Raw genomic sequence first — 24241 nt, 5'->3', positions numbered from 1 at the left:
GGGGGGGGGACGGCACCCATCACGCACAACGGCGACACGAGGCCACGAGGCAAACCAAACAAACCAAAGTTGACGGAATGAGCCGTCCTTCGCGGTGCTGAGGTGAAGAGAAGAGAACGAGGCGGTGGGCACCTGATATGTTGGGGTGGCTGCTGTGCACTGGGGAGGAGGGGAGGGGAAGGCGGTGCCCTGGCGAGTGGCACACACATTACGCACACGCAAAGGAAAAAAGGAGACGCAGGGAGAGGACGACCTGCTGAGATGGGAGGTGCAGCGAGAGAGTGATAGAAGACGCGGATATCTCACTCCGTGGTCGCCTGCATCTGCTCGCCTCCGCACCAGATGCTGTAGCGCAGCTCCGCGTCTTTGGGCAGATACACTACGACCGGATAGCGGCTTGTGTACGGGACCAGAGGTGTGTTCGACAGGGCGACAAACTTGCGAGATTTCTCGACGTGGTCCTCACTGTGGACCTGCATGAGCGTGGCGGCGGCTTCCTTCGCTAGCTTCACGTGGAAGAACGGGGCGCCCCAACCCTCTACGGTGTGTTGTTCAATACTGCCGCTGAGTGTCTGATGATTCGCGGCGTCGTTGCGCGACATCTCCAACACGCGGCCAGGGATGAGCTGCAGTCTGTACTGATCCCGCTCCGCATCATCACCCTTGGGGTCGAGGGCAAAGACGATGCGTTTCTCATCCGACTCTGCATGCGGGTACGGGGCCTCCATCTTACAGCAGGACATCATGATGGAAATTCGAATGGGTTGGGGCGTGCGCGTATGCTGTAGGCAACAGCCAGAAAATGAGGGCTGCGTGAATGAGGAGGGCGGACCCAGCTGCAGAAGATAACGCAGTGAGCAATGAAGAAATGTTCTGTGTGTATGTGTGTGCCGTTGGATAAAATGGAGTGCAGTGTGTGTGTGTGTGGGGGGGTGAAAGACAAGAAGGTGTTCAGTGCAAAGAAGAGGGCCTGTGCATGCGGAGAGGGAGAGAGGAAGCACTTCGTCATGCATAGTAATCCTGGTCCCCTGTGACTACCCTCCGCGTCTACTGAAGCGTTGGCCTCTGCGCATACGCCGTTACCCCTCCATGCATACACACGATTGGGGCAAAGGTGAGAGGAAAGGGAGGGAGGGCCGATATTTCACCAAGGGGTTTGTTTCATCCTGCGGCTTAGGTGCTTAATCAGGGAGATGGGCACGTGCCCTTCACCGATGCACCGGCGCGAAAGTGGCGAGGCAAGGAAAAGAACGAAACAAGGGCACAAAATACTTAGCGATACACGCGCACGCGTGTCCTACAGCGTTTTCTCGCCGGAGGTAGCGCCAGGGGGACGCGCAGCGTCCTCGGGCGGTGACGGTGACACTCTCTGCGCATTTTGTCGTCGCTGCTTTAGCCGCAGTCGCATCTGCCGGCGCAGCAGGACATCTGCTCGACTGGCCAGCGTTGCCGATGGAGTGGACGCAGCACCAGTAGCTGGCAGCGATGACGACGGCTTTGCATACCGCCTGAGACGCCGCTGAGCAGCCGTGGTAGGTGCCACAAGCATATGCAGGGGTGGCCGAGAGGCCAAGGAAACGTCCATGCCATCTTCAGCCCAGTCCAGAGTCGCCTCTTGCCTACTGCCGTCCTCGTACCCGCTAAGCTCTTCTTTGCCAGCAGTTAGCTCCTCCGCCGCCAGGTTCAGCGGCATATCGTCCTCGGCATTATCTGGATGCGATGAAGAAGAAGCGCTCGGTGCTGCCCGCTGCGCTGCGTCTGCTGCTTCACCTGTCGCAGAGAGTGGGGCGTCACTTGCTGCCCCTGCAGTACCGCCACCAGAGGAGGTATGCCGCCGTGCGCGGGCAACACGCTTCTTCCGCGGGCGCGCCGACTTCACAGGTGTAGCCGACGTCTCGGGCGTGGTGAGTGGCGCAAGTGGGTTTGGTAGTTTCTCAGCCGGCTCCACGTAGTCGAGCAGACCGCTTCGCATGCCGTACACGTAGCCGCTGTACGGCATGTTTGACTTTTGGTTCCACCACTTGAGCGGCCGTGCGCTAGGGGCGTCGTCAAAGATGTAGTGGTCCACACCCTGGTGGATGTTGTACTCGAAGAGGCTCAACGGCACCCCCTTCACAAATGGCGAGCCGACGGAGCCGCCGGTTGGAAAGGTGGCCGCCACTTTACTGTTCTCCTTGCCACGGGTTGGCCCGCGACGCACATCGGTGCGAATCACAGCGGGGCGGGAGAGTTGAATGCGGAAAGGAAGGTCTGACTCGAGCGGCACGTACGGTGGTGGAGTGCGGGTCACCCAGCTGACCGGGAGGAAGCGCTCCATCCCGGCGAGGCGGCGCAGCTCTTGTAGCCGAAGATCCTCAAATGTAGCAGCATCACCACCGGCTGCCTCCGCCACTGCAGGCCGCAGCAGCTGATGGTGCACTGCGATGCGATGGATCAGCTGATGCACGGCGTCCACGGCGGTGAGCACCGGTGCCTCAAACTGCCCCATGTAAAGCCGCTCGTTCTGAGCAACTTGTGAGGAGGCGACAAGGGCGACAGCGTTGGCCCCGCCCTGGGCGCCGACCAGGCGCACGTGAGGCGCGAGCAGCGAGACTTCGTACGGACGCAGCCGCCCCACCTCGGCACTGTCGCACAGCTGGTAGTCGTAGCAGCCCATCTGGCTCTGCAGAGCACCGATGCGGCGCGTGCGCTGCCAGAGCATTGGCTTTCGCTGAAACCAGGTGCCGTAGCCCTCCACAGTGGACACGGCCACCACGCCGCGGCGCACATGTCGCTTCTGTAAGTTGAAGGACACACTCAGCGTTTCGGGGTGTATCTCCAGCACGTCGCGCACGTCAACGGGCCCGGTGTGAATGATGTGCGTGCGCAGCCGCTCTCCGCGAATGCCGTACGCGCATCTCACGTAGGACGCCTCCACCAAACCGCGCATCTGCACTACTGAGTGCTGGGCAAAGGTAACCAGGTACATGGCGTGGCCCTTCTGGACGAGGTGTCGCAGTGCATAGTTGGAGTGCCGCGACATGAGCTCCAGTGTGGTGAGCTTGTTGTAGTCGATGAAGACGTCATAGCCGTCCACGGCACTCAGTGTCGTCGAGGAAGAAACAGGATTGGTGTGATCCGCTGTTTTCTGCTGCCCTTGTGCATCTGCGGTCTTCGGCATGTCGGTGCTGCTGGTGCGCGCCTTGGGTAAAACGTGCACCTCCGGCAGCAGTAGCGGACGCCACTGTGGGTCGTCGAGCCTGTACGTTGCGATGTAGGAGTTGATGCGGTTGATATTGTTGCTGCGGTGGATGGAGGCGATGCAGAGCTCGTCGGTATCTCGCACCCATCGGCGCGGGGCCGGGAGCGTCTGCGCAGCGGTGGCGCCGTTATCCTTTTCGCTGGCCGCGGCTACACCAGACGAGCCTCCCATGAATTCGTCGTGCGCTCTGGCCGGAGGGGGTAGTCGAGCCCCGCCGCCACCACCACCCTTGTTGAAGCAGCTCAGTGTGTCCGCAAGAAGCCGCGTTGCGGGAAAGCCGCTGTGGTCAAGGTTCATGGTAGGACTGTGGATGAGCGGCATTGTAGCACCTCGCTGGGCGAGCGCCATTGGGTAGGTGAGCAGCCTCAAGCGCTCCGTGTGTGCCGCAGCGCGCGGTGACCGACGGAGGCGTACTGTGCGCGTTGCTGCTCGCGAGGGCATCTTTGGCTCGACACTGCGGCTCAGCCTTCCGCTCGATTTTCGAGCCTACGCCTTGGCAATGAATGGTAGGGGGGGGGGAGCTAAGAAAAATGTCGCCTCATAGAAGGAGACGGAGAAGTGGAGCTGAAGCTCGAGCAGCGCCTTCGCCCACGCTTGTGAAGTGCAGTCAACGTATCCGAGCGAGCGTGTGCAGCTGGCGCTCAGGGCGTGTGGTTCTTGTATTTGTGTACGTGAGGTAATGCAGAGAAGAAGGTGCAGCGTCACAGTGTTACCAATATGCGCAGCTGCTGAGTATGCTGGATGCACCTCACTCACTCACTCACTCACTCTCTCCGTTGCACGACACTATCAACAAGAGGAGCAACAAAGGATAAGCGCAAGTGAGGGTGTTAGGAGGTAAGCGTGGGCTCTGCTGGCTGACTTGCATGCGCACTACTCACATGAATTCGATGGTACCATGCGCTGGCACGTCCACGCGTTGCACATGCATGCATTCAAAAGGTGTCACCTCAGCGTGATGCAGCCCACTATGTCAGCATGTGTGTGGGTGTGCTTTGCGAGCTTCGCCAGTGAGGAACGAGGGCGGATGAAGAGGAAGAGAAGGAGAAGGTGGGCGGACGGGTGTACTTCCACTCCCTTCACCACCTTATCGCCGACTCCACGCTTCTGCCATTGGTCATCATCATGTGAGCAACACCGGGGACAATCGGGTGTGTTTGCCTCGCCCTCTAGGATTGCGTTTCCTGCATTGCTATTGCTAAGGACACACACCGCACCGCACTTACACGGCGACAAGATAGAAGGGGAAAACAGGGCGCATAAGAATCGATCTTCCTTTTGGGAAAGCCCACGTGACGTCCGACACGCACCCACGCCTCATCATCGCTGCATCCGCATCCTCTGCTGCCTTCCTCATTCCCTGAGAGCGAACCCACTAAGTGCCGCCGTTGTTAAAGTGATGAGTGCAGACCTCTCCTCCCCACCGGCCACACGTGCACGGAGTAGAGCGCTGGAGAGAATATCGGAGAGCAATACAGACCGAGATGAAGTGTGCGTGTGCGTGTGTGCGGTGTGCTTGCTCGCCCTCCTACATTACGTGATGCCTCCCTGGCCTCCTTGCTACACGAGGACGTGCAGAGAGGGAGAAGCGGTGGCAGGGGTGGGGTCGCAGACACGACACTACTTCCTCCTGCGACCGACCAACTTACCCCGCCTCCACCTCTCGTGCCACCATCAAGTGGGAGCGAGCAAGCCAGGGAAGGGGAGAAAAGAGGAAGAGACCGGAACATGAGCGAGGCACGCCGTGAAGAGCAAGAAGGAGGCAGAGGGAGGGGGGCGGCGTACCCCACCCCCTCCCTCCTCCACACGGACCGAGCCAAGCTGATTAATGTCTTTGCCATTATGAGGAGCGGGGAAAAGGTGGTGGCGACAGTGGGAAAGTAGAAGTTGAGGCAGTGGAGATCGCGACAGGAGATCGAGGAAGACGACTCGCTGCTGCGACAGTCTTTCATTCTCCTTAACCCCTGAAGCTGCCCTCCCTGCAGCCTACGAGAGGGCCGATATTCACACACACACACACACACACGCGCGTGCGCACCTCTCTGCCTTTCTTGCACACACAACATCGCCTAACCCTCTGTGAGTAGCGTCGCCATACACAGCAGGCACAGTGGCGAAGAAAGGCACCCGCACATGACTCCTCCTACCTCCTACCTCACAGCTCCCCAGCGCACACCGTTGTTGTGTCCCGCTCTCTCTCTCTCTCTCCTTGACGATACGGACAAGAGTTGCTTCGTCTACGAACAGATGCGGTGCATCCTGCGCACAGTACCGTCTACAACCTGCCCCCCTAAAAAAGGGGGAAAGTAGTACATGCGTCCGATGTTGCTGCATCTTACTGGATCTTGATCTCAAACAGGCTCTGCTGCTGCGCCAGCGCGCTCGGGTGCTCTTTGCCGTCCGCCTTTGCCTTCATGGCGTTCGCCTCGTTCTGCTTCACGAGGTCCTCCGGCGTCCTCTTGAACTCAGACTCCATCAGCCTCGCAATGCAGTAGCCGAGGCGGAACTGCCCGCTCTTCACGCACTCCTTCATCACCCATGTCCACGACTCCTCGTTCGGCTTCACCTTGTTACGGTGCTGCATCTCCTCCATCAGGTCCATCATCGCACAAAACTTGCTCTCGTTATCCACCGGCTTGTCCTGCTTGCTCGGCGCTTCGAAGATCCTCTGCAGTGTCGCGTTGTAGGTCTCCAGGTCCGGCGGGCAGTTCTTCACGTTCATGCTCACCAGCACCTCGCCGGCCTCGTCGTAGTACTGGCACTTCTTCACCTTCTCGATCCACGGCGCCGTGTTCGTGTCCACCTCGTAGCCGAACAGGTCGTACTTCTTCGCTCCACCGGCGGACGCAAAGCGGGCCGCGGCGGCGGTGCAGATAAGCTGGCTAGACAGACGGCGCATGCTTGACGCTTTCTCTTGGACAGGAATAGGAAGGGGCTGCTATAACCTTTTATGTGAGCCGTGGCGTGACGAGTGGGTCAGTGGAAGGCACCGATTATTATTTCGAGGAGGGAGTTACTGGAAAGTCCCTGCGAAGGGTGCGCGTTGGGGTTGCGTGCAGGGAGCACAGAAGGGAGGCGGGGAACAGGTAAGGGAGGGAGGCGAGTGCAAAAAAAAAAAAAATGGGGTGTCAGTCAGACACACACAGAGAGAGAGAGGAAAAGCGGAAAAGGTGGCGACAGAGAGCACATAGCGCCCCGTAAAGTACGGCTTACCCCCCCCCCTTGTGTCGACACTGCTGTTCGCTGCGCAACGGTGATGGAAAATAGAGGAGGGGAAGGGTGAAGGGGTGTTGCCAGCCCCTTTCCTCGTATACCACGTTCTTCTCTGTCGTTGGTAATCGCTGTAATGGACCGAGAAGAGGGAAGGAGGGGGGACACGCGGTGGGGCGATACGCGAGAGGGGAAAGAGAGGGCGCAAAGAACACCAGCTTTCGCACATCCCGGCGCACTCCCTCCCTTTCTTTCCATCTCGAGTGCGCGCCACACCCTCCCTTCCACTTGTTTCAGTTGCTCCGATCACTTACGTTTCAGTGCGCGTGTAGCTAACTCGCCTTGATTATGCCTAACGAACGAAAAAAAAACAAAAGAGAACTAAAAAGGGAAGCGAGAAGGGCACCGTGAGAGAAGACACTCACGTAAGCGCCGACTCAGGCGCAAGCGCAGGTGCTTGCATCGATGCGCATGCGCCTGTGTAGGGGTGAGTCGGAGTAACGCTGCATTACGGAGGAATGGAAGCTGGAGGAGTGCGGTTAAAAGAGGGGGAGGTGGGGGGAAGGCTAGAGAAATGAGTGAGATTGGGGTAAGCGAGAAGAGGAAGGGGGTGGTGGTGGAGGGTGAGAGGTGCCGAGGAGCGCAACTCAAAGTTGCTGGCCCGGTCAGTCGCCCCGTTCTGCCCTCCGCATGAACTTGCAGATGCAAAGAAACTCACGTCTCCACCCCATCCATCCATTACTCCTATTACCCGCGATCCCTACTCTGCCATGCCCTCTCCTTACCTTCCGCTTCGATGCATCCTGCGTCGCTGTCGTCATCAATGCGAGATCACACATGCCTTCCTACGTACACCCACCCACCCACACACACACCACACACAAAAAGCAAAGGCCAGGTGCACACACGGCACACACGTCCACCACATGGATAGAGAAACAGACAGATGGCAGTGGTTGCACATGAGTGCGGGTGCATCAAACTTCACTTCGAGGTTACGCGTCGCCTCATTAATGTTCCACGCGGTGCGCGTGGACTTTTCCCTTTCCTCCCCCGGCACGCTGTAGCTTCCGTACCCGACCCCGCCCTTACATCATGGGCAACTTAAGGATACCCGATGGCGAAATGAGTGAGAGAGAAAGGGCGGGGAGGGGAATCGTGAGAGGGGGTGTGTGTGGAAAGGAAGAGGGATGGGGGAGAAGACGTATCTCTAGGCACGCAACGAGGGGAGGGATGGGGGGCTGTCATCGTGTACCAAGTACGCTGTGGGGAGGACGCAATGCATAGGCGGCATGAAGGAGGAGGAAGGAGGCATGTGGCAAGAGAGAGAGAGACGGAGAAAGGATGAAAGACTTGGAGGGGATCTTGGAAACGATAAACGTACACAAAGACCTGCGCTTTCATGTACCCCAAGATACCACCCACTCCTCATCTGCCGCACACCAACTCACCCATCATCAGCCTGATGTTGCTGCATCTTACTGGATCTTGATCTCAAACAGGCTCTGCTGCTGCGCCAGCGCGCTCGGGTGCTCTTTGCCGTCCGCCTTTGCCTTCATGGCGTTCGCCTCGTTCTGCTTCACGAGGTCCTCCGGCGTCCTCTTGAACTCAGACTCCATCAGCCTCGCAATGCAGTAGCCGAGGCGGAACTGCCCGCTCTTCACGCACTCCTTCATCACCCATGTCCACGACTCCTCGTTCGGCTTCACCTTGTTACGGTGCTGCATCTCCTCCATCAGGTCCATCATCGCACAAAACTTGCTCTCGTTATCCACCGGCTTGTCCTGCTTGCTCGGCGCTTCGAAGATCCTCTGCAGTGTCGCGTTGTAGGTCTCCAGGTCCGGCGGGCAGTTCTTCACGTTCATGCTCACCAGCACCTCGCCGGCCTCGTCGTAGTACTGGCACTTCTTCACCTTCTCGATCCACGGCGCCGTGTTCGTGTCCACCTCGTAGCCGAACAGGTCGTACTTCTTCGCTCCACCGGCGGACGCAAAGCGAGCCGCGGCGGCGGTGCAGATAAGCTGGCTAGACAGACGGCGCATGCTTGACGCTTTCTCTTGGACAGGAATAGGAAGGGGCTGCTATAACCTTTTATGTGAGCCGTGGCGTGACGAGTGGGTCAGTGGAAGTGCAGGGAAGACAACAAGGTGACTGGTGTGCTCAGTTTGTGGATGGGGTTACGTATGGGAATGGAGAGAGAGGCAAACAGAAAAGAGGGACACACAGAGAGAAAGCGAGCGAGACGGTGGAGTGCAAAGGTGGATGCGGGAAGGAAAATGCATAAAGACAACGTTGGTCTCTGCTTGATGTGTCTGCATGGATGTGTGGGCGTACGTCTCAGAGGATGGTGTTCCTCAGGGCAGACGGGTGCAAAGCTGAGCCAGTTTGGGGCTTCGCGCTTGCTGCTCCCCCTCTTTTACGGCCGCAGAAAGCCTTGTTATCCGTGCACATTGCCGACAGGTTGGGTGCCGGGAGAAGGAGGAGATAGGATGACGGCGGTGGTCGGTTGTCGTCGCTTCTCCCCACCCACCCTCCCGCCCCCCGGGTAAGCTGTTAGCGGCGGTAGCACGGTAGTGAGAGGCCGACAAGACAACCCCTTCCGGCGCGCGCCAACTCGTGTTCAGTGGCCATCCTTTTCTTTCCTTCAACCTAGCTTATCGACGGTAGGCGTACCTCAACGAAGTTTCACAAAATGGCAACAGAAGAAAAAAGCGAGAGAGAGAGAGCGATGAGGCACAGCGCAAATGTGCGTGCATCATCACGGCCGGCCGACAAGAGAGAGACACCGCCAACGAAGAAAGGAGCGGGATTAATTGGGTGACGCCGCCATTCACGCGTTCCCGCCGCGCCTCCCCCCTCTTCTCTCGCCGCTACGCCATTCATTCTGGACTGGGTGAACGCGCAAACGGAGAAGAAAAAACAGCTGGACGAACAGAAGAGAAGGGCCGCGGGAGACGAGTTGAAAGGGTGGCACACACACACACACACACCCAGAGATACACCGAGGATACGCAGGCTCTGCGAGGCCCACCAAATAACTCAGTGGTATGCAAAGGTCGGAGGTGGAGAGGACTCACGAGTGGAGTTGTTTTGTTCCCACAGCGCGCCTTTTCGCTGCCGTGCAGCATAGACGAGGTAACCCCCCCTCGACCCCTGGCACCTCACAGGGCCCATCGCATGGGGCAAAGCAGCCGTGGGCACACGCCTCACAGCAGTGCGCCGGTCGCCACCTCGTGTATTCCTCGAGGGCTGGCTCAGCCTCCCCACGCCAGTGGGCAGCAAGGGCCGGCTGAGATGCACTCGAGTCGCGCGGACACCTCGCCCACCCAGGCCCTGACCGCCGACATCGGCAGCGAGACATCGCTCTGACCTCCCCGCGTCGCAGGCGCTTGGCCCTCTCGCCACCACGGGTGTCTCGGCACTGGCAGGGATCGAGTGGCTGCACAGGGCGGGGCCCCAGACCCCGGTGTACCACGCACCAGGGTCTGGTGCCCCCCGTCATGAGGACTGACGAGTGGAGTGAGAAAACAAGAACGATGGGAGAAGCGAATGCAAGTGACCTGTACTAGTGGTGACAGCGTTCGGCCAGTGCCTCCTCTCAGATGTTGAATCGGTTGTCGTGGGTCTGGTACACTTTTCCCTCCGCTGCCAGCGTCCGCATCGCCGTGCGCACGTCGCCATGAGTGAAGCTGTAGCGCTGCGCTGCCATGGTTAGTTCATCCATCGACATGCCTGCCCCACCGCTTCCATGCTGCTTGATGAAGGAGACGAGGAGGTCCGTCAGCAACACTTTGTTGTCGCCTCCAGGCAGCATATTGTGCATGCCAACCGCCGAGGCCGTGTTCTGCACTGAGGCCCCACTGTGCTGGGTACGCTTGTTGCCCTGTGTCAGGCGGAAGTGCGTCAGAATGGCGTCCAACATGTGGTAGTTCATCTCGTTGCTGTCCGCCATGCTCACCACGGTACCCGTGACGATTGGGGTCTGCTGCCACACATTCACTGTGCCAGACGCCCGGACGTGCGCGTTCAGGGGAATGGGCTCCTGGACCCTGTCCGCATCAATCCACTGGCGCACGACGAGCATGCCCGTGTTGTCGGTGATTCGGTACCCAAAGTGTTTGGCGGTGATGGCGCCACCACCAGAGGCCATGTTGGCGTTCTCGTAGCCCACCACACGGCCTACGACAATCGCTTGCGTCACCTCGCGGCCGTCCACGACCATCACACCGCCACCGACGCTCTGAGCCTCCAGCATTTGCTTAATGGTGAGCGGGCGAATCGGATGCATGCGACGCTGCGGCTGCTGGCTGCCGCTGTTGTTCGAGGTTGCTACACCCCCGCCAAAGTTGCTGCCAGGGGTCGGCGCAAGCATCGTGTGCGCGGGTGTCTGCGGTTTGTGTGGCGCTGCGGGCGCGAGTCACGTGAGGAGAGAGAGATCGAGCGAGCAACTTGCGCAGCTTCAGCGGTTAGTCACGGACACCAGCGAGAAGGAAAACGAAAAATACCTGTGGTTGTCTATATGCGGATTCTCAGCACAGCAACTGTGAACGCGGAATGCCCGGGGTGGAGGAGGAGGGAGGGAAGGAGGGGGCGACGATAGGAATACAGCCTTATGTGCACTTTTCTGTTGTCGATCTCGCCAAAAATGAGTGTAAACACTTGTCTGTCACTCTCCTGAGTTGTATATTCGTTTCACGTGCGTGTGTGTGTGTGTGTGTGTGTGTGTGTGCCAGTAAGTGCGTGCTTGCGATGCAAGTCGTCCGCAGGGTAGGGTGGCAGGGAAAAAGAAGGTGAAGCAGAAACTACGAAATTTGAGGAACGAGAGAAGAGTGAATGGGCGGGGGCAGTGGCGAGCAATGAAGGCGAAAGGATGAGTGTGGAAGGCACAGCACTGCAGCGGTTCCCCTATTTGTCACTATGCAGCGTGTTCTATGAGTACCTTTCTGCGTGAATGCGCAAGCGCTTCTGTGTATACCTCAGTGGGCGGGTGTATGAGGATGGGGCCCTTGTTGAGTAGATGCACGCTTCCCTCCAGTGCGTTTCTCTCTCTCTCTCTCTCTCGGTGCACCAGTACGAGTGGGTGAGATGCACTGAGAGAGTGCTGTGTGGCGAGATGAGGGAGACGGAGAGAGCAGCTTGCGCTACAGGTTGATTTATGTTTCCCTTTCTAGTTTCCCAAGGACAGTGGTGGTCGTGATGATAGCTCCACACCCCACGCCCATGAGAGTGCATGAAACGATGGATGGAGATGGAGGTATTGAGATGATAGACACGGAGGTGAGCGAGAAGGGCAGGGAAAAGACGAGTGGTAGCGCAGCGATGGTGATGAACGATTAGGGAAGGGTGGGGAAGCCCACAACGGCAGAGAACTGTGCTCTCCACATCTGGCCTACCCACCCCCATCTCCTCCCGCGTGAACTGCCAGAGCTGCACGTAGTTCTTTGCGTGGTTGTCTCTCTCTCTCGGTGTCTCTGCGAGTGGGGAAAGTGGTCAGGAAAAAGGGGGAGGTGGGGGAGTAGTCCCCCAGAGAGCGAGAGAAGGAAAGAGAAACGGCGACGGTGCTCAACACACCGCTTGACCCCACGTGGGATGCGCCAGTGCAGGGTACATACGCGACAAAGGAGATCAGCTGAAGGGAGGAGAGATGCGCGAGAGATGAGAGAAGGCCCATCGCACACACACACACACACACACAACTGCACACAAGCTTGCTCTCGCTCAGTATTGTACATACACTAAGATTTACATGAGAGAAAAAATGCCGTGATGTCATCACGTAGATCAGCATAGACACTCACAAGCCTGTGCCGGTGGGCTTGTGCGACTGCGTACAGGGGTAGCCTAAATGGCAGGACAGCGGTAGAGGTACGGTAGTCCTTGTGTCCGCTCCTTAGACTGCTGAAGCTGACGCAGAATACGTCCCGGCTGTACGCCTTGCGCAGAGCCATCAGCGACGCCGTCAGCACTACTGTAAGGCATAGGTATTGCATCCGCGCTCACCTTCACGACTAGAGGCTCTGGAATTGCCGGAGGGTCCACCGCTGCGGGGGAAGGTGACGCTGCACTACCGCTAATGCCTCCGCCGCCGCCCTTAGCTGCTGTAGTCTCGTATGCCTGTTGCAGCAACGTGGACTCCGTCACGTTGACGTGGCCTTCCAAGGCGCACCGCTGCAATACACGTGCAAGGCTGTGCCGCGTGTGAATCTTCCGCAGCGACGGCGAGGCGGCAAACAGGCGTTCGGCCAGGGCGAGGGCGTCACAGCTTATCGCCTTCTTCAGCAGTCGGGCACGACCATTACTGCTGGTGTCCCAGTCGTGCTTGTGCACTGCCAGTGCCTCCGGAAGCGCGGCTCGAGCCCCCACAGTGGTGGCACCACCACCACCTTGCGGCTGCTGCTGCTTGCTGCGGAGAATGAGCTGTGCCTCGGACGGGGTCACAACCGAGTTGAGATCGTCGTGCTCGTCGGTTGTCGCGCGACGGATGTCTTCGACGGACCAGTTGTTCGCCCTTGCAATTTCCTCTACGCGATCCCGCATCACGCCAAGCGCCTCCGCGACCTCAAAGTCAGTGATGAACTTCTCGTAGTCGAGGTTTTCGGCGAAGTCGAGGAGGTCACGGTCGAAATCGAGCTCGTCGTCCATCGCCTCCTCCTCCGTCATGGCCCACTTCGGTTTACGGGAAGACGATACCACTGCTGCAGTGCCCGTGGCTTTGAGTGTAGCCGTCACGTGTGCTTCCATCGACTTGTGCATGTTGTACGGCGGTGCGCCGGCGTTCTCTAAGTTGACAGCGATGACAGACACCTGCTGCTGCTGTCCCCCCCGCTTGCGCTTCTCCGCCTCTCGCATTCTGGCAGATCGTTGCGCCGCCTCCACCTCAAGCTGCCGGTCCATGTCCTTCATTGTTTTTATCTGTCGTGCAAAACTGCTCAGCCAGCGGCGGTGGCGCGAGAGGGCTTGCGATGACTTTGTTTGACGCTGCCGCTGGTTTGCCGCGCGTAATGCCTCCTGCTCAGCGCGGGTGTCGCGACTCTCCTTGGATGGACCGTAGCCGATGGGATTGCCGGTGGGGTTCGAGGGAACAAACGGGGGAAATGATGAGTCGCTGTGGCGGTAACTATCGCTACCGCCAGCGCCGGCGGCACCGGCTGCCGAACCGAGGTTTGACGGTCGCTTGCAGAGCAAGATACCCTTGTAGTTTTCTACAGCAAAATGCGAGGTGTAGCCGGACTGCGCGTACATCGCCGGCGGGTGGCTCACAATGACGTCTTTGTAGGCCTCCATCTTGGAGACGTGTGCGTGTGTATGTGAGTATGTGGGTCAGTACGGTCAAGGGCGTGTCTATGCGGGTGCTGTACAAGGAAGATGGAAGGGAGAGGGAGTGAGTGAGTGATGTATGGACGCACACGCACACGCACACGCACTCACTCACCTGCAAGAGCAACACAGCACACAACAACAGCACGTGGCTGCAGCGGACTTGAGAAAAGGGCGAAGCACAACAACAAAAAGCAAAAAAGTAACCGAAGTGACACTGAAAATCGTGAGCGCGGACGGCAAAGAGGCAGCGGCGAATAAGACGGGCACACAACCAACAAACGCAGACACACAGGCGGGGGTAGCGGCTCGTCGGGAGGCCACCTCAAGAGAGACGGAGGGAGGAGGAAGGCAGACTTTGAAGGCCATAGAGGCGCGGGAGGTGACGCAGCGGGCGTGTTAAGTGGAACAGGCAAGATGGTATCGATCGCACAAGTGGGCGGCAGGAGGGAGAGAAAGAATGATGAAGCAACCCAAGCAGCGATACAGGCGCGTCCACTAGCCCCTTATGCGCTATGTACGGGTTGATACACGGTAACGGGGGGACTGCTTCCACCACCACCATCCCATCTACCTCTTCGCATCCGGAAGAGAGGGAGGGCAAGAGAGACAAGCTACGCGAGGAGGCACCGTCGTGCTCATCTTGCAGAGGTCCTTTTTCCTCCGCTTCGTCACACACACACAGAGGACTGGCTCTGTTGTGCGTGGAGGCGTGCCATGCATCAGGGCATCGGCCAGTGGATATGCCGCTGTCGCAGACGCCTTCACTAACCACTTTGGCTGCTTTCCTTTCGGGGGTTCGTGGGGAGAGGGGATCCGAGAAGGGGATGCCTGACCAGCCCATCGAATGGGAGAGACAAGAGGAGGTCAAACCTCAAAGACGGCCCGCGTGCATGAGGGGGCACTTGACACAACGACAGAAAAAAGCCAAACGAAAATGAAAAAAAAAAAGGAACATGAGAAAACGCAGCCAACGAGAGAGAGAGAGGGGGGGGGGAGAGGAGGCAGACCGAGACGGGGGATCGCGGAGGAGTCCGAGGAGCGCGTCATTCAAGGCCTGGCCGCCACCTCCCTCTCTCTGTTTGTACGGACCTGCACATCTAGTCGGGGACAGAGAAGTACTGTACATCAATTTCCACTTTTGCTTCTATTCCATACCGCTCTGACAGGAGGACATGTAGGCCTCGTCAGCGACCAAGCCGGCGCCACCACCACCGCCTCGTTATCTAGCAAAGATGGATTTCCCAGCAGTCACGCAATGGTGAACAACGGGTGAGAGCAGGGAAAAGGAGGGGGTGGCAGCATCGTTTTCGTCTTCTGCTCCAATTCCCATCACCCATTGCAACAATGAGAGCGTCTCTGCAAGCTGTCGACGCGGTCGTCATCCTCATGCCACGTGCATTGGTAGTGTCGTCAGTGTAGCCAGCCTGGTTCTTCTCCGGCCCTGCCGCCACTGTCGCCCAAAAATCTAAAAGTGTTCCTTCATCAGGAGGCTGGCCCATCGCGAGGAGAGAAGCAGCGGTAGAGTTACACCCTTCGTGCACTCCACCTGCAGGAGCAGCTGCACATCCGTCATAAACTCGTGCTCGCCGATTTCTCTCTCAGATGTCTTTGCCACCGCTGCAAACCCCGCTGCTGTCGGTGCAGGGGCATTGCTGCCGACAGCGTAAACTGTCGGACTTAATAGCCGGCCCAATGCAGCACATTCATCGATTGTGAGGGTCATTTCATCTTCGATGAAAATTGTCGCATCAGCATTGACGTCCCCCTCCGCCGTGGCGATGCGGGTGTCCAACTCACCTTCACGCACTCGCCGCAGAGCTGCAAGGCAATGGAATGCTCGCCGCACTCGCTCCTCCGTAGCGTCGGCACGCTTACCGATACCCACAAGGAGGCGCATCAAGGAGGACAAGAGAGGGACCATTTCTGGTGGTGTTGACGCCGCAGCGTCAGGAGACGCGGGTGGGTTTGGCAGAATGTGTCCCAGCAAGATTCGCCACAGCGCATAGCAACGCTGCATGTCCTCGGACTGACTCCACAAGTTATCACCGCACCACCCGCGCCACCACCACTCTACGAGCGCCCACGCCGCCGGCATCTCGCTCGGCGAGGAACGCGGAGTCGTGACGAGAGACGGCAAAGGCGGCGTCGCTGTCGTGCAGAAGGTGGCGTGCTGTGCCAGCACGCAAGCAGGCAGAGTGGCTATGGTGCGCCGCACGGCGCCGGAGCTCGGCATCGCAGTGCACACTCGCACGCACTGAGGAGTCTGCATTGACCCACGCTCGGGTTGCCTACTACCGACACGAGTGGTTGGGGCGCAGAAGTTTGCACAAAAACAGCAGCGCTGAAGCGCGAGGTTTTGCAGCCAGAGCTCCACGTCAACCATCACCACCGGTTTGGCCGCCGCTGCTGTGGTGGCTGCCTCGGCCACCGCCGCTGCAGACAGTTGCTTCACGTCTGCTGTGGTGAGAAATGGAAAGTGCTGCTCTGCAGAGGGGCGGCAGGGGCAGCTAGTCAGCAGGTACGCATCGAGCGAGGGGTCGGGCAGCGCAGGAGGCCCTGAAGATGCTGAGGAAGTCGCTGGTCGGGCCAGCAGCGCTGCTGGCGCCGGGGTTTTTGCCTCGTGAACACCTATCAAATACTTCGCCTTCGCCGCCAGATCGGCAGATACGTCGGGGAGGAAGCGCCAGAGCCGTTGCAGCTGATACACAAGGAGGCCACGCTCGAAGGTCTCCACAGGAATCATGATATTTGGTTTGGCGGGGCGAACAGAGTTCAGTAGCAGATCCAGCTGGCCGCATCGCCACGGGCTCGGCCGCGGCAGATTTGTGGCGTCGTGATTGTCAGCGCCTAATACGATCTGAGGGCCGTCGGCGAGTTCGTCGAGGCTGCGCGGTCGTCGCGTGCGTGGCACAGTTGATACTGGCGCCGCTGGATGCAGGCCAAGGACCTCGTGGTACAGTAGCTCCAACCAAGCCTCAGCACCGTCGCGCGTGGCACGCACCATCTGCTGTGGCTTCTGCAAAAGAACCGTGACGCGTGCGAGGGGCGCCGGTGCGTTGATAGCGTGCTCGAGGAGGAGCTGCACGACTGATGGAATGTGCTCCTCCGCCATAATCTTGGCTTCCGATTTAAGGGCCACCGCATCCTTCGCCGCACCTGTGTTGCTGCCCCCAGCGGATTCGCTCTCGTCTGGGACGAGCGGCACCTGCTGCAGTACCTGCGGTGCGTTCGTGGCTGAGGAGGCAACGCCGGCGAGGTTGTGCAGAGAGCGACTTGCGAAATGCCGTACCGCCACCTCCGCTGTGACGGCTGTCACCTGCGGCCAGTACACCTCCCCTAGCTTGGCGGAGAGCATGGAGCTCGCACTTCTTGCGTCCACGCGGTTCATGGAGTCGATCAGGGCCCGTGCCACCTCGGCGGAGAGACGTGGTACGACCCTGAGTAGTTCTTCTCCAATGTTCTCCCCGCTGTCCACAAATGCAGAGGTGAAGGGGTCAAAGAGTGCGGGCGTCTCTATCCGATGGTGGCGTTCGATGCTGTCGCAGAGTAGGCGCACCGACGCCGCGAGCTGGCCAAGACACACGTCCACCGAGAACCGAAGCAGAAGAGCGAGACAGTCCTCGAGAGAGGCGATGGTGTAAGCCGTGTACGCTGCAATCGCCTCCTTTGCCCGTGTGTAGCTCTGATCGATACTGGTGAACCAGGCCGTGGTACTGAGCATCGCTGCAGCTGGTGGTGCGGCAGGGCGCACCGGGTGCGCAACTCCGTCCATAAATACCTCTTCCGCAACAAGGCGGTACAGCTGCTCCGAGTACTGCAGGACGGCAGCCCACACCTCCGCTTCCGCCATGAGTGCGTCCCTAGCGGCAGCGCCTACGGCCCCGCCTGAGAGTGCCCCGCTCTGCCCAAAGGGTTCTAGTGCCGGTGAGGCGGGCAGAGTACCCAGGAAGGCCTTATTTGTCTTCTTCAGGCAGACGCAGGTCGCCTCCGTCAGGCGGTAGTCCCCCAGACGGAAGGGTTCTGCCAGCTGTCGCGGTGCCAGGGATTCATTTGTGAGTACACGGCCAGCAGCAGGCCGACAGAGAAGCCGTAGCTGCGTTATCAGCTCATTAACAGTCCGCGCACGTGCCTCAGCGCACTCCTGCTGTGGATCGTTCACGTGGGGCTGCCAGGTGGCGGCGGCGCGCCAGATCGCCGTGCCCAGGCTTGTGGGGTCCAGTTGGCAGTCGCCGGAGCTGGTCGACAGCGTCGTGGAGTCGCTCACATCCTGTATGTGCACAAAGAAGAGCGCACGCGGGAGCCCCTTGTCCTCAAGCATTTTGACGGCTGTCGCCGCTGAGGGCTCAGCGACCCGAGACATGGCTGACATGCTTGCGCGCCGTTGGAGGGCGTTTGCACGGTCCAGGTCCGTGGCAACGTTGGTGTTCACACTCGCCGTTGGCTTGTCGCGGCGTTTCGCAGAGTGGCGGAACGAAGCCGTGGAACTGAGTAGCACCCCGGTGAGATTATCAACACTTCCACGGTCCTTGCGAACCACCACAGCCGCCGCCCAGTCCTTGCGCTGGCGCTGCTGCTGTGCGTGCTGCTGTTTGAGCTCGATGCGCAGCCGCTCCACGCTCCAGGTGTGCATACAGAGAGATGGCGTCGCCGTCACGGTGGACGCGGCACCGGGGAGCGACGGTGAGGGGAGTGCACCCGAGAGGCCGCCCTGACGGAAGCTAGTGGGCCGCGCCGGTGAAAGCTCTTTGACCATCGACGGAGGTCCGCAGCTCTGAATGTCTTCCGCGGATGGGTTGTACACGGGATGGGTGTATTCTTGTCCCACAGAGCGCAACAGCACGCCGCCGACGACAGCCGAGAGGTTGCTGAGGTCATCCTCACAATCGTCGCCGCTGGACCGCTGCGCCGCCGCTGGGTCTGTTGCAAACGATGCCGCCTTGAGCCGCCGCTGGCGTGTCGGCAGATCGTAGACAAGGAAGGTTGCCAGGACACTAAGAGGCGGCATCGCAATCGCGGCTTGTAGCTCTTCCACCATGGCCGACACAGCCTGCTCCTCCGCGCCTGCCACAGTCTTGGCAGGTCGGTTGCCTCTGGAGCGTGCCGGCCCAGGCGACCCCCCTTTTGTCCCCTTTGCAGACGGAGACAAGCGCTGCTTGCTCGACTCGGCCGCCGCTGCGGTGGCGGCCGCTGCCTGCTGCTCGGCGGCTCGCCGACGACCCTCTATTTCAATTAGCTCCGTCTCCGCTGTCGCCGTTGCCTGCCTCAGACGCCACGCTAGCACCTCGGTGAAGGAAGCGGTCTCAGGGAAACCAACGAGAAAAAGCGTGCGAAGGGGCGCAGACGCCAACGGGGCGAAGCTGGGCTGCTTGCTTTCCTCTTCTGTGGCGATCGAGCCGGTAGCGGTGGCAGTTACCGGTGGCTTCGGCGCCCACGACGGCATGAGATCACCAGCCAGAACTCCCAAGTTGTGGCGATGCACTCGCACGACTTCCCGTACGACGGCGTCGATCAGCTGCTCGTTTTCGCGCCTGCCCTCCGGGGACGACGCAGTAACCCGCTGACCGGCGCGGGATGCGGCGCCGCTGCTGGTTCCCGGACCGATGGTGGGGGCAACCCCCTGAGATGCGCCACTACCGAGAGCAGGGTTGCTGCTGCCAGCCGAAGAGTGCAGTTGCGCCCGCTGCGAACGCCCTGCGGAGCCGCTTCGCTTTGCGTCGCCGCCCACGGAACTCAGCGCACCGTTGCTGAGCAGCGTACGCGGGGTGACGTACGTGGCTACCGCGCCCCCCTCGGCCAACGCGGGGTCGCTGCCCTCGACACCGATTTCACTCACGGCAAAGAGGGAGAGGAGGTCCTCTGGCGATGCGGCGGCGGAGGACACGGTGGAGGAAACATCTGCCGCGGTGGCTTCAGAGCCTTCTCCAGTCACAGGCGAGTATTGGCGCAATGAGGTGAGCCGGCGATGCGGCGACTGTGATGAAGGGGGCTGCTGCTGGTGGTGCAATTTGCGCTGCACGCACATGTCAATCGTGTCAGCCAGCAGCCGGGCCCCGCTGAGGTCGTCGCCATAGACGAAGCACGCTGCCGGCGGCATCCGTTGTGCCCACCCTGGCAGTAGTTCCGCGCGGCAAGGAGTGCCAGAGACATCCGCATTACCCTGGGCGGCCATTAGAGTGGGGTGGTTGGCCTCGTCAGCGGACAGCCGCACAACCTCCTCGGCGGCCTTGCGCTGGCGCGCCACTTCTGCCTGCAGCTTCGCCAGGACACACGCCACGGACTCCGCTTGCGCTCGCACAGCCTCCTGCGTGTCGGCCTCAGTTGCCGATGCGATGCACTTCGCCGCTTCGAGGTGCAGGTTAGCGCTGAGCGCCTGCTGTGAAAGCTGCTGCTGCACCTCTGCACTCTTCGAGGCTGAGAAGTCAGCGACTTCGCTGTCGATGTCGGCAGCCCCGTCATCGCCGCGCCGCGTGCTCTCCGCTGCGGCGGTTGGCAACGACGTAGGAAAGACCAATTGTTCTACCCACTGCCTCCACTGCGTAACGGCCAGGTCTTGGTGCAGCCGATATACAGGCCTCCCGCCAAACCCAGTGGCAGGCAGGTGTCGATTGTCGGACACCTCCATGGCCAACTCCACCAGCCCTCGCGCCACCCCTGCACACCATACTGCTGCCTCTTGACGCTTGCGCTCCCGCCGCTCCGGCGCGGTGAGCACCAGTGAGAGTGCCACCATGCTGCTTGACGGTGACGCGGAGAGCAGCTGGTTGTGTTCCTTCGTGCAGCACTGTCGGTGGTCCGCAGCAGCCTTCAACGTGCGCTCCGCTCGGAGTTGCTGCGCGCGGTCGCTCTTGCTCTTCTCACTCGCTCGCAAGGCGGCATCGACAACGTCACCCACGAGCAATGCCTTGTCGTCTGCAGTCGCATGATCAGCGCGTGAGGTGTTCGCGACAGCACCAGCTGTTAATGATGCAGGAGCACAGCTCAATGACTGCTGCTTCTCTGCAGTGGTCGCCAGCCGAGCCAACCTGTCCAGGCGTGCTTGTCGTTTCTCCTCCTTGGCTGCGCGGATAGAGCGAATATAGTCCGCGTTGTTGTGTGCTGCCGAGGGGGCGAAGGACGGCGGTGTTGTGATGGGGGGATCCACGTCCAGGCCGAGGCGGCGCAGCTTCTCGTCCATCTCGTCGAGATCAGCCGCCATCCGCGCGGCTGACCCTCCCGTAGAGGCGCGCATCCTTTTTGCTGGTGATGATCTCTTTATTTTTCCTTCTCGTCTTGCAACTCTTCTTTCACGGTCTCCTCTTCGGCTGTTGGTGTCCAAAAGATACCCTCGCGGTTTTACGTGAGACTGTCGTGGGCGGGGGACGGCGGTAGAGTGAGTGTGTGTGTGTGTGTGTGGGTGGGTGGGTGGGTGTGGGGGCGTGGTTGCCCTGCGACCTAGCGCAGCAATCTTCTCTTTTGGGGGTTCTTCTCTTGCCTTCTACGGTGAAAGGCGACTGTGCATGGAAGGCGACACACAAACACACACGCAGACCGCACTGGAGGCCCTACCAAAGAGATGAGAGAGGGAAGAGGAGGGGGGAGGGAGGATGGACCACACTATTGCTCCACGGAAGGAGAGAGCAGGAGGAGATGGACATCAGAGGGATGAGGGAGGGGACCAAGGCCTAGGGTAGACGAACTGCGAAGCTTATTATTATTATTGGCAACAGCGGTGGGTCGATTCTGCGCGCACAGCGTTGGCGCTCTTTTTTCTCAGCTAGCACAACCCCTACGAAGGGTGGGTTTGCCTCGGCGTGTCAAAATAGGGCAGCGTGGCTGAGATACGCGCCTGCGCCCGTAAACAGTTGCCCAGTACTATCCCTTTCCTAAGCCCCCCTCCCCCACTCTCCCCCACTCCCCACGCACGCGCCAGCCAGTGAGCCAATAAGGCGAGGAGGCGTGCGCAACGGAGGAAGGTCTGACAGAGTTTCTGATGTCTTTGGACGCTGAGGGTTACCAAAGGGAGGAACCTGGTTGAGGGGGAAAAGGGGGAGGGCTTTGGGTGCTGAGGCGGTGATGATCGTGGTGGCGGCGTTCGGCAGTAGCGGTTAGCCGCATGCAACTGTGATTCACACCCACACGCGAGTAGAGGTTGGCAGTATAAGCATCGCTGCACTGTCACGGCGATGGCACACGTGCGCGAGGAAAGGGAAAAGGAGCCGAAGAAAAAAAAGACAAGAGGATGTCCACAGGAGGAGGAAAACAGATCAGGCAATGCACACAGGGAGGGAGACAGCAGCGCACAGATGCGCCGTGAAATCGCAGTCGGCAGGACGCAGCCGCCCGTGTGTTGGAACTACCGTAACCCCTTTAAGTGAACCCGCACTGCCTAAACGAAGAGAGGCCGTGCGGTGGGCTGCAGCGGCCTATGGTGCATCGGTGCTGAGGATCGCCACCGCCGAGGCGGAGAATACGCCGCCGTTGCCGTACACAAGCGCACGCCGTGGTGTGGGGTGGACTTGCCGCGGCCCAGCTTGTCCACCCAGCTGCGCGACAGCCTCCGCTACGTTGTACATTGCCGGGACTTCCCACGGCGCACCGAAGCACATGAGACCGCCGTGGGTATTAATAGGGAACTCGCTTGGGTTCACATCGCCGCCACGCTGCGCCGCCCTGCGGTAGGCCTCTTCCACCATCTGTCCACCCTCGCCCTCCCTGCACAGTCCGGTCGACTCCAACGCACGAATAAAACAGATCGGGAAGCAGTCATACAAGCCGAAGAAGTCAATGTCAACGGCGGAGAGTCCACCCGCCGCCTCGTACGCCAGACGCACGGCCCGATGGCACGAAAATGTATCCGGTGTCACTTCCTCGTGCGTGGCTGGCGGATAAAGCGGGCCGGAGGCTTCGCCGACGCCGAGGACGTACGGCCTGCGGCCGTCGAGCGGTCCGGTCGCGATGTGCTGCTTGTAGTGGTCCTCTCGCGCGAGCACGATTGCGACCGCACCGTCTGCGCGACGTGCACATTCGAGAAGACTCGTCGCAGGTGCGATTTGGCGAGCACCAAGGACTTCCTCCAAGGTGTAGCGCTTCCTACACATGGCATCAGGGTGTCGCGCGGACATGGCGCTCATGAGCACTGGCACCATTGCCAGTTGTTCACGCTTCAGCCCGTACCGCTTCATTTGCCACTGCGCAAAAAAGTCGTAGCCGTGCGGAATGTGTGGCACTGCCAGGTGAGGTGACGGAACACTCTCGTTTGAGCGTTTCGCGAACTCAGAACTTGGCAGCGTGAGCACGGCGTCGCTCGATACCACCACGGCTATTTTGAGGTGCGGCATGCGGCGGAAGAGGTCGAGCGCAGCGCCGATGCTGCTGATCGGGCTGGCGCCACCCGTGTCGATTGTTTTGAGCAGCATAGCTGGATTGGCGGCGGTGAGTTGAAATTTTGTGGCGAGGTAGTGTGCTTGCATAAAGTGCCCTGACGAGAGTGAGGGGGTTGCGATGAGGGCACCGACGTCTTTGGCAGCGATGTTGGAGTCAGCAAAGGCGAGATCTAAGGCCTCTCCTGCTAGATCGGCGCTGTCCCTCCTCAAAGTACCGATGGCGGTTCGCCCCACCCCTACAAGTCGAATGCGCTGCATTGATATCGCACACTTGTGAAACGACGACAACCAAATCGGTTCACCTCGAGCCCAACGGTGGCGCTGCACTGCTCACGCTAGAGGCACAAGTACCTAGAGAGGGTGGCCAGTGCCAGAAAGCGACTTGCGAGCACAAACAGTTGCACCGCTGCAACCAAAGTCTATCCTATTAGTTGTTGCCTTACTTCGTGCGTGTGTGCGGGCCAACTCAACGGGCTGGTGCCTTTAATAGGGCTCATCACATCCTGCAGTGCGGGTGTGCCACGAGAAGAACGATAGACACAACAACAAAGAAAAAGGGAGACCCCCAAAACTGGAGAGAAATTGAAAGAGGGCACAGTGCTGCTGTTGCCGGAGCTGTGCTGCACACCTAGCGGGGAAGAGAGGCAGGGCGCTGGCATTTTTGTGTGCACAGGGAGCCGTGCTGCGTGGCGTAAAGAAAACCCTTTGGGGGGAGCTGAACGGCCCAGGAAAGGGGAGGAAAATCAGGTCAAGGCCTTTTTTTCGCTTGCCACGTCCCAGCGGCTGCTTATCGATACCAATTCATCCAAGACAGCAAAGCGCATGCGAATACTATGAAGGGCGTGAGTGCACCAAGCAAACTTTGCCCCGCGCATTTTCCCTGTCTTGAATGTCAATGAACTCACGTTCTCTTCGCTTCTCACCCTTTTCTTTTCCCTTTTGCCCTTTCCTTCTTTTAGGGGGGGGGGGGGTCCTCAGCGCAGGTCTTTGTGGGAGGTGGGGGAGAGGGGAAGAAGAAGAAAGCTTGAAGAGAGAGTAAACTATGAACTCAGCAACAATTTGACGTGGCTCTGCCGAGTTCGTCTAACTCGATGGATGAGTACTTGTG

At 59.7% G+C, this 24241-nt stretch overlaps 8 protein-coding genes across 8 annotated transcripts; all 8 read right to left on the bottom strand.

Annotated features, from left to right (window-relative positions):
* Positions 1-302: 302 nt before the first annotated feature.
* LbISP1 (putative ecotin) lies at positions 303-743 on the bottom strand (the record flags this gene model as incomplete). Its single annotated transcript, XM_001563433.1, has 1 exon — positions 303-743. The coding sequence occupies one exon, from the start codon at positions 741-743 to the stop codon at positions 303-305; it is 441 nt and encodes a 146-aa protein (XP_001563483.1).
* Positions 744-1297: 554 nt separating this feature from the next.
* On the bottom strand, positions 1298-3682 carry LBRM_15_0330 (conserved hypothetical protein; the record flags this gene model as incomplete). The annotated part of the gene is made up of 1 exon (XM_001563432.1): positions 1298-3682. One exon carries the CDS (start codon positions 3680-3682, stop codon positions 1298-1300), a length of 2385 nt encoding a protein of 794 aa, XP_001563482.1.
* A 1894-nt stretch (positions 3683-5576) lies between these two features.
* LBRM_15_0320 (putative ribonucleoprotein p18, mitochondrial precursor) lies at positions 5577-6140 on the bottom strand (the record flags this gene model as incomplete). Its single annotated transcript, XM_001563431.1, has 1 exon — positions 5577-6140. The coding sequence occupies one exon, from the start codon at positions 6138-6140 to the stop codon at positions 5577-5579; it is 564 nt and encodes a 187-aa protein (XP_001563481.1).
* Positions 6141-7929: 1789 nt separating this feature from the next.
* LBRM_15_0310 (putative ribonucleoprotein p18, mitochondrial precursor) lies at positions 7930-8493 on the bottom strand (the record flags this gene model as incomplete). The annotated part of the gene is made up of 1 exon (XM_001563430.1): positions 7930-8493. One exon carries the CDS (start codon positions 8491-8493, stop codon positions 7930-7932), a length of 564 nt encoding a protein of 187 aa, XP_001563480.1.
* A 1556-nt stretch (positions 8494-10049) lies between these two features.
* Positions 10050-10601, bottom strand: LBRM_15_0300 (putative replication Factor A 28 kDa subunit; the record flags this gene model as incomplete). Its single annotated transcript, XM_001563429.1, has 1 exon — positions 10050-10601. The coding sequence occupies one exon, from the start codon at positions 10599-10601 to the stop codon at positions 10050-10052; it is 552 nt and encodes a 183-aa protein (XP_001563479.1).
* Positions 10602-12292: 1691 nt separating this feature from the next.
* LBRM_15_0290 (conserved hypothetical protein) lies at positions 12293-13735 on the bottom strand (the record flags this gene model as incomplete). The annotated part of the gene is made up of 1 exon (XM_001563428.1): positions 12293-13735. The coding sequence occupies one exon, from the start codon at positions 13733-13735 to the stop codon at positions 12293-12295; it is 1443 nt and encodes a 480-aa protein (XP_001563478.1).
* A 1501-nt stretch (positions 13736-15236) lies between these two features.
* Positions 15237-20999, bottom strand: LBRM_15_0280 (conserved hypothetical protein; the record flags this gene model as incomplete). Its single annotated transcript, XM_001563427.1, has 1 exon — positions 15237-20999. The coding sequence occupies one exon, from the start codon at positions 20997-20999 to the stop codon at positions 15237-15239; it is 5763 nt and encodes a 1920-aa protein (XP_001563477.1).
* Positions 21000-22173: 1174 nt separating this feature from the next.
* LBRM_15_0270 (putative sterol carrier protein) lies at positions 22174-23220 on the bottom strand (the record flags this gene model as incomplete). Its single annotated transcript, XM_001563426.1, has 1 exon — positions 22174-23220. One exon carries the CDS (start codon positions 23218-23220, stop codon positions 22174-22176), a length of 1047 nt encoding a protein of 348 aa, XP_001563476.1.
* Between the last annotated feature and the right edge of the window lie 1021 nt (positions 23221-24241).

This window comes from Leishmania braziliensis, chromosome 15 (assembly GCF_000002845.2).
Source record: "Leishmania braziliensis MHOM/BR/75/M2904 complete genome, chromosome 15".
Classification (NCBI taxonomy): domain Eukaryota; phylum Euglenozoa; class Kinetoplastea; order Trypanosomatida; family Trypanosomatidae; genus Leishmania; species Leishmania braziliensis.
The sequence above is the reverse complement of the archived record's forward strand: the minus strand, read 5'-3'. Positions and strand labels throughout refer to the sequence as shown.